Source organism: Setaria viridis, chromosome 7 (assembly GCF_005286985.2).
Source record: "Setaria viridis chromosome 7, Setaria_viridis_v4.0, whole genome shotgun sequence".
In the NCBI taxonomy this organism is placed as follows: Eukaryota; Viridiplantae; Streptophyta; class Magnoliopsida; order Poales; family Poaceae; genus Setaria; species Setaria viridis.
This window is the reverse complement of record NC_048269.2, coordinates 14,824,250-14,832,629: the sequence shown is the minus strand read 5'-3', so window position 1 is coordinate 14,832,629 and position 8,380 is coordinate 14,824,250. Positions and strand designations below refer to the sequence as shown.

At 46.3% G+C, this 8,380-nt stretch overlaps 1 protein-coding gene across 1 annotated transcript; it reads right to left on the bottom strand.

Moving 5' to 3' along the window:
• Positions 1 to 1,089: 1,089 nt before the first annotated feature.
• Positions 1,090 to 6,538, bottom strand: LOC117865120 (sister chromatid cohesion protein SCC4). The gene is made up of 10 exons (XM_034749237.2): positions 5,825 to 6,538; positions 5,262 to 5,730; positions 4,435 to 4,473; positions 3,361 to 3,482; positions 2,908 to 3,054; positions 2,731 to 2,820; positions 2,505 to 2,629; positions 2,074 to 2,279; positions 1,771 to 1,895; positions 1,090 to 1,556 (listed from the first exon to the last, which is right to left on the bottom strand). Exons 1-10 carry the CDS (start codon positions 6,521 to 6,523, stop codon positions 1,371 to 1,373), a joined length of 2,208 nt encoding a protein of 735 aa, XP_034605128.1. The 5' UTR covers positions 6,524 to 6,538; the 3' UTR covers positions 1,090 to 1,370.
• Between the last annotated feature and the right edge of the window lie 1,842 nt (positions 6,539 to 8,380).

The following is an 8,380-nucleotide window of genomic DNA, read 5'->3' as shown; positions in this document are numbered from 1 at the left end:
TTCTAAATCTCCAATACCCTGAGCTTTATTCTTATGCAAAAAAAACAAAAACATATTTCTGTTCATGGCTGCCACAACTGATCAATCACACAATCTTTTTCATCTGCTCCTCTCAGTTCAAGCTCACCAACAGTATCAGATGCTTCTTCCCAATCTGCAACAAATCAATTCAAATATATCTGCATACGCTTGGACTTATATTTGGGTATCATCCATCTATAGTGCCCAGAGAGCCTATAGAATAATCAAAGGACATAGAGATGTCCATCATTCTCACAAGTGGATATGAAAAAGTTCTTGTCAAATGAAGCACAAGGTTTTCTTTTGTCTCCTAATCAAAGATAGACTAAACGCAAGAGGTTTATTGAGGAAAACAATGCATCTTGATGATTACTTACGTGTCCTATGTGACTCTACAGATGATGAAACAGTAGAACATCTTTTCCTCCAATGCCCATTTTCCCTGGAGTGTTGGCAAACCCTACACTTGCATATCCCTCGGTTACTGACGCCTTTTGAAGTTCTTGATAGCCTCAAGCACAATATTCAGAGGCCTTTCTTTATGGAAATCATTATGTTAATGGCGTGGAGTATTTGGCAAACACGCAATGGTTATATCTTCTGGCAGCAACATATTGATTTGGCTTCAACTAAAGACTTCTTCAAGCAAGAATTCGCTATGATTATCCATTGAGCGAAAAAAAAATATTTCCCTTCCATTATTCAATGGCTAGAAGACCTGTAACTTTTTCCTTTCTTTGCTGTTCTGTAAATTGACACTCTGTAACTGTTTCTTTTTAACATATAACCAGCAGGGTGCAAACCCCCTCCCTTTTCCAAAAAAAAATCTCAAGATTTCCTACCGAGTTGATGTTCATCCTGCCTTTTTCTTGGCTAATAACTGGCTATGAACCTATGATGCTAAAAATAAAAGCAAATAGCCCAAGCTCCACATGTTGCCTTCATCTAACGCCGCCATCTATCGTTCCCGAGCACTGGGAGCAGCATCCCAATCAAACTGCACACATCCTTGACCGTGCAGCATCTTCAGGGAGATCGAGATATGCATGGGCATCATGAAGAGCTAGATACCGGCGTTGGCGCCAAAACTGTTTCACTTAAAACCTACTAGGATGTTAAAACTCTACACTGCAACTCAACGTCTCCCCCAATTTATCTCTGTTTACAGTATAAACCTATAATGTTTATAAAAGATACAAATAATTAACACAATAAATCATAACCTAGAACCACATCAATTTACATGTCAGCAGCTACACCTATCTGACAAGGCCTAGCACGATACTATTACAGCGTCCCGTTCTGAGGGGCATCAGCAGCCTGGGGCGTCAGGTCAAGCTTCATCATGACTACTGCCGCCTTGTACTGCGCCTCGCTGAGCCTTGCTCCACAAGCCTTTTGACGGAAGGCTGAGGAGCAGAAAGCCCCACAGATTCCGGAATGTCGAGGTCATCGTTCGCGGTTGGGCCAGCCATCTCCGACTGCATCCTCGACATGTCATGTAGCGGCTGAATCTGGATTCTTGATTGCTCCACCTGAAAGGGACCTCCGGTTATGCACTGATGCACATGCTTTGTGCAATTTGATGGGCACTGGGTGTGAATGCGTGCCATAGATCACAGTGGTGGCTCAAAAACTACCTAGGTTAGCTGGCATTTTCCTGGCTATGCTTGTGTTAGAAGGCTCATGTGTAAGTGGATGCAAGTATGCAATTAGCTTAACTTCAAATCTCGACTACTGTTAACATACCAGCTCCTGGTGAAAAGCATGAGAATAAGCTTCAGAAAGCCTTCTCTCCAGATCATCTTCTTTCTTCCTCTCATACTCAGAGTTCTCCATTTCATTTGATCTCTCTTCCAACTCACGATATAACTCTGAAATCAGAAAATAAGTTTTCCATCAACCTCTACTTTCAAAGCATGCATATGACGCAATTTAATAACAAGGTTGTTCAATAAGACAATAGTTTACATCAACCTCAATTTTCATAAGACAAGATTAAATGACCAGCCTATGAAATATAAAAGTTACAAGTACACCTATATGGCTTACCTGTAAATACTGACAAGATCCAGATTTGTGTTGGAATGTCAAATAGCGTCTTAGCTAAGGTCAACGATGACTTGAGGATCTCTCTAGCCTGTCCTGCATCATGTAGCTGAAGCGCTAATGTGCCCAGCATTGTTAGGTACTGAGAAACCAATTGGATGTTACCCAACTGTTGGTGTGCTATTCTCAAACCACTTGCAAGGCGATTCCTGAATTACATATAAGCATTAAATATTGATATAGAAACGAATTTGCAAACATACTAACAATGTGCTCAGAAGGTGAACAAAAGTGCTGTGACAAGACAAAAGTTGGAAACATATAACGCAGACCACAGCTAACACATCATGTATGTCACCCTATAATCCTATCACACAACATGCGGAACCATTTAGTGTTCTCTTGTTCCGTAGTTACTGAGTCATTACACTTACCGTGCTTCTTGCGGATTATGCTGTCTCATAAGTAGAAGTCCATAAACAAAAATAATACAAGTCTTCTCTCGCACACCAACAAAAGAGTCCATTGTTCTATAAGCAGGACCAACCAATTCTAGTGCCTAAGGAACAAAAATGCCAAGCAATATGCAGCCAAGTCAGCTAGCTTGAAACAGCAGAAGACAGTTACAAAAACGTGATATGCTATCAAGTTCTACCATACCTGTGAAGACGATTCTGCGTCACCCTTACAAATGTATGAAACTGCTGCATAGACTTGGCACATCGATTGCATTGATTTGCTCTCTGTCAGCTGAGATCATTAGAAGCAAACTAACATTAACAGACTTGACCTATTATAGCAAGCTTGGAAAGGACTTATAGAAGATGCTGAAAATACCTTCATTGCTTCAAGGAAGTGGAAAGCAGCCTCATTAAAGCAACCAACAGAATGTGCATATTGTCCCCTTAACATTTCAATTGTGCTTTCACATCCTTGAAGGATTGTTGGGAAACGACTAAACCAACTTTTCATCTGTGCCAAAGCCTACAGAAAGGTGATTAAAATAAAATGGGTAAGCTATAGCTAAGAACCAGGACATCACTAGATCAACTGTGACAAAATCTGATGACATCGAAGCCATAATCTACATACTATATGAATTAGGGAAACCTATCATGTGATATATCTGCAGTAAACTAACTGGCACCAAGATGTGCTCATAATAAATGGACAAGCATTTTTAAAAGGCACAATACTAGTGTGTTTAAAATGAAATCTAACGATCTAATAGTTAAACATACAAACAGAAGCATAGCATGCTAGTTAAACATGATCTACTTGTGTGTTTACCTCTTGGGCTTCAACAAATTCTGATCTTGTCAGTTCCACAGCAACTTTGTTTTCCAGAAATTGAAGTAAAAGCATCAAGTACAGCCCAGCTGTCCATATTGTTGAGTGTTCCAAATTCACCTCTGCATAGCATGTCAGTTGAAAAATGAAAATGGATTAGTGATTACACACAAGTCAGGTGAAGACAAATCAAATAAGATGAAAGGAGGGGAAATAGAACACAAGGTCACAAGCTAGACCTAAAATTGGTAAGATTTGTTTCTTCTATAGGGTATAAAAAAGACAACCATAGGTGGAATAATTGCAATAAGCCATTAACCAAATTAGCTAGCAGTACAAGGTCCCAAATGAAAAACATCCATTAGGACATAATCCACCCTTTCATTTAAAAGTTGTTTGTTTTCTATTATGTTTGAGCTGATTGGCTGGAACGGAGATCAACCACCACTGAATACAATAGGTAAAGAAAGAATGAAGAAACACTAAAATTGCAGGCGCAGAGGCACCTGTATTTTTCATTTCTGTCAGGCGATAGTATAGACCGTTGGACATCTCATGGGCACACCTTTTCTTTAACCTCCAGGTTTCCTCTGCCCCGTGTTCACGACAAGGCCATGCCAACCCCGCCCCCCCCCCCCCCCCCCCCCCCCCCCCGGCGTCATCCCCGACGCTGGGCCCTCTTCCACTCCCCTATCGCGTGAACCACTCCAAATCAAGCCTCCCCCACCCCCAACCACTCCAAATCAAGCCTCCCCCGCCCCCGAACCCCTAAGCCTGGCTGGCGGCACGTTCACATTGAACGCCTAAAAATCTTGCGATTTTTGGGCACCAGATGTATACGAGTTGTGGAAGAAAATAGAAAGATGACCATATGGATGAGAAAGGGCTGAAACAAATACTAGCAATCATACTCAGCACCTAAAATTACAAGTGTCATAAATGCAGGACACTAAAGGTAGCGTTAGAATTTTGCTCTATTATTGAGAGGGTGCAAATAGTGGACAGTGATCTCAAAAATATGGAAATATGGCTGCAACACTAAAAAGGGTAAAGTTCTTAATCGAAAGTAATTACCTGTCACACCATCCACAATGCCAAGCTTCACAAGTTCATCTGTGGAAAACAATATGCAAATACATAAATAAAGTACAAAAAAGGAAGAGGGGAGATTTTGATTTTCAGTTTTACATGCACCAGAAAAATTATGTCTAATATCTAATTTTTACAAGAACCATTAAAAAGTCAATTCTGCTAGACTCCGTACATATTCATTTATTTCATTTCGATGATCATTCAGGTCTAACATTTGGTCCTGGCAATTTTTTGGCCTTTATATTATATTTGTATAGGGAACCTAAACACACTCAAATAGACAGCAAAGGGCTAAAAAGAGAACTAAATGGAACACCACGTGTGCAAGCAACGATGCTTAAGATAGAACTGTAAAACGGTCACATTACATATTCAGCTGGAATGATCAAAGGATTCTTTTTTTCCTTTTAATTAAAGAAGGATTGCGGAAGTGGGGAAAGTTTTAACTGGTATGCAAGGGCAAAGCAGGAATAAGTAATGGGGAAATCTGTACAGTGCCAAGCGCACTCTTGAAAAGTAAGTTTTATAACTATATTAGTATCTAATAATTCACCATTATTTAAGATATGCAAGAAAATACCAATCTAACCCTCTTCTAAATGCATGGAGGATTAGTTGGCACCTCCCTAAAAAGCAGAGGAACCAGAACCTCTCAAGCTGCACACGCTTCGAAGTATGTCTATAATCCAGTAGCCGTCATAGTCAATTTTGCCACATCTAGAATTATATAACACGAGAAGTGGCTAAACCGATAAAAAAAAATAAAGTTTCTAAACCTGTCAATAAGGATTGAATTCAGCCGCGCATACCATGGATGAGCCGGAGGCCTGAATCTATTCTCTTGCCACACTCCTTAAATATCCCTTTAGGACGACCCACCATAACGACCATGAGATCTACGAGCACAAACACCGCGGCCCGAGGGAGCCACTCTCCATGCATCGGTGGTGGCGCCAAAAGCAACTTATCCCCATAATCCAACACATCACTCAATTTGTCGTAACCGCACAACACCCGCAGCTGCGTCTTGAGCTGCCTCTGCTTGTGTGACAGCGCCGACCTCTCCCGCTCCTTCAAACCAGGCTGCCCCAGCGTCCTCTCCACTGCTCTGAGGTCATTAGCAAGCTCCTTAATGTGTCGGCCTCTCTGCATCTCGCTCTTCGCAGCTGTGTCCAAGAGCTCTACACGCTGTGAGGCAGCCTTGTAGTCGCAGATCCTGAGCAGGTAGAAGGTCCGCAGCAGCTCAATGTAGAAGAAAAGCCCAACCCAGTGCTCCTTCTGCGCCCAAATCAGCAACAGGTACAGATAGATGTAAGATCACAACTCATTGCCTCTGTTTACAGCACTATGAGGAACCCAAATCTGCAGGTACCTGCTCGGCGGGGAGGGCGTCCCATAGCTGCGTGGCGCGATTGACGGAGTTCTCAACCGCGGCGCTGTCCTCCCAGCAGAGGAGGTGGACGTGGAGCGAGGAAGCGGCGAAGAAGAGCTCGAGCTGCGGATTCCCGAGCTCGGCGGCGGCGGCTGCCCCCGTGGACAGGGCGGAGAGCGCCGACGTGGGGTCCCCGTCGACTGTGAGAGCGGACGCGAGCTGCGCCTGGAAATTGCAGTTCCACAGCAGCGCTGGCCCGCGCTGGAGGAGGCCGGAAGCGGAGACGGAGGCGAGGAGGCCCAGGGCGCGGTGGAGCACGTGCTTCTGCGACGGGACGGCCCCGAGGACGGCGTAGGCCCCCGCGAGGTGGGAGTGGGCGAGCAGCTTGAGGCGCGGCGGCGCGGAGGGGAGCGGGGAGAGGATGAGCAGCGCGCGCTCGAGGTGCGCCTTGGCGGCGGCGGGGCCGCCGCCGGCGCGCGGGGCGCGGGAGGAGCCGCGCGGGGCGAGGAGGAGTGACGCGAGGCGGAGCCGCGCGCGGGCCTCGGCGAGTGGGAGGAGCGCGGCGGCGTGGGGCGGGCGGAGAGCGGACTCGAGGCAGGACGCCGCGGCAGGGAAGTCGCGACGGCGCTCCGCCTCGTCGGCCAGCGCGAGGAGCCCGTCCGCGCACGCCGACGACGCGGACGCGGCGGCGAACGACATGGCTGCGGTGGGCCCGGGGGAAGGAGGGGGCGGGCGAGCGCGAGGGGCGACTAGAGCGCGGCGGCCGGCATGGGGACGGGGGTGTGGGGAATTGGGGGTGGGAGGCGGGAGCTTGCAGTGGAAGGAGGAAGAAGGAAGTGGGGGGAGGAGAAGCGGGTGCGGACGGCGCCGGCGTCAACGTGGGTCGTGCCGGGTGCTGCGGGTTTGTGTTCGGTTCGGTCGCCGCTCCTCGAATCGAATGGGGAAAGTAGGGTCTGCAGGTTGGGACTTCAGAGTTGGGATTCGGCCCAAACCCAAAGCTCACCGTGTGAACAAAAACCATCTCATGGAGTGTGAGTGAAACAAAAATAATTTTGCAAGTCATTTGGAAAAGGATGAAACATATAGGGAAAAGCTATATCACATTTGAATGAGGAGCTATCACACTCGAATTTTTTTCACAAATCAACGGACACTAGCTCTGCTTCTCCTCCTTCTCTGGCAATAGCGTCGGTGAGCCTTTAAGGTTAGGATTAGGGGTTGAGGTTACCTGTGTCCTCCAAGGCTAGATGGAGCTACATGACGGCTTGCGGCCGATGGTGGTGGCGCTCGAGACGGCGGGGGAGCGGAGACGGTGCTAGCGCCGCCAGAGTCGGGCAACGGGGAACCCCCGATTGGCGGGCTGAGGCGGCGGGGGCGGCGAGTGCGCCAAGGGTCTTGGGGCGAGAGTACTGTGGGGACTCACCTGGGGAAGAGGAAGAGGCCGTGGGGAAGAGGATAAAAGGAAGGCAAGGATTCATCTAGGCTGTCCATATTCAATCTAATGGTTAAAAAATTTTGATTGTGGGGAGGTTCTTCATTGCTCGAGTATTTTTTTTAAGACGTGCGTAGCACGTTTTTCATTAAGAAAAAGAGAGTTACAACTATGCAACTTTAGGAGAGACCCCAAAGCGTAGAATTACAAGAACAGGAAGAGAAACACAACAACAGAAAAGGAAGCCACAGCACCACCACCACACTAAACATAACCTAAAACGACTGAAACCTGTATGAGATAAGGACACCATGAACACACGCACATCACTAAATGCCTAACAACCCTGAACCAGCGGAGGTAGAACGAGAATGTCATGCAAGACGATGTCTCCAAGGGGGAAGTGACGCCAACGCCGCCATCGTCCATCTGTCCATGGAGGAGCAGACCAAGTTTTCACCTGGAAAAAACAAATGGATTTGGTGTTCGCAACAATGCCCCCAGCGAGGTGAGCTACGTTAAAGAACGCAACCGTTGTCGGCACTGGCGGATGCCGGGCAAAACTTTCACTAAGGCCCCCCAAAACCAACTCCACGCAGTAGACCACCAAGGTCTGGATGAGAGCCAAATCAATGGGATGGCAACGAGCAGTCCATGGCGACGATGATAGGGAACATCCGTAGGCCAACGACCGCCATCACGACAACCTAAAGGGGGGCGACCGCGACGACCAAAAGATGACGGGGGGAGAGGAGTGGAGCCGAAACTGTAACAACTCTGCCTTAATTAGGTATAATTAAACCTAAACAAGTCATTAGTCACTAAGCAAAAGAGGTGAAATGTCCTTTTTGACCCTAAAAAGCTCTTTTTGGAGTTAAATATAAAACTTGAGTTTTTATACATAAACTTGAAATGTTTCCCAAATAAGAGTTGTAACACTTTTAATTTCAAACAACGTTTGTTAAAGACACTTTGGCTAATTCGAAGTGGGAGAAGGTCAAAAACAGGAATCAAAACGGGAGTATAATAAAACCCTACAAACAACCTAAGTCCTGGAATTCAAGTTTTTCTTCAACTTTGCAACCTGTTATCTCACAACTTTATATCTAACCTCAAGTCAGACC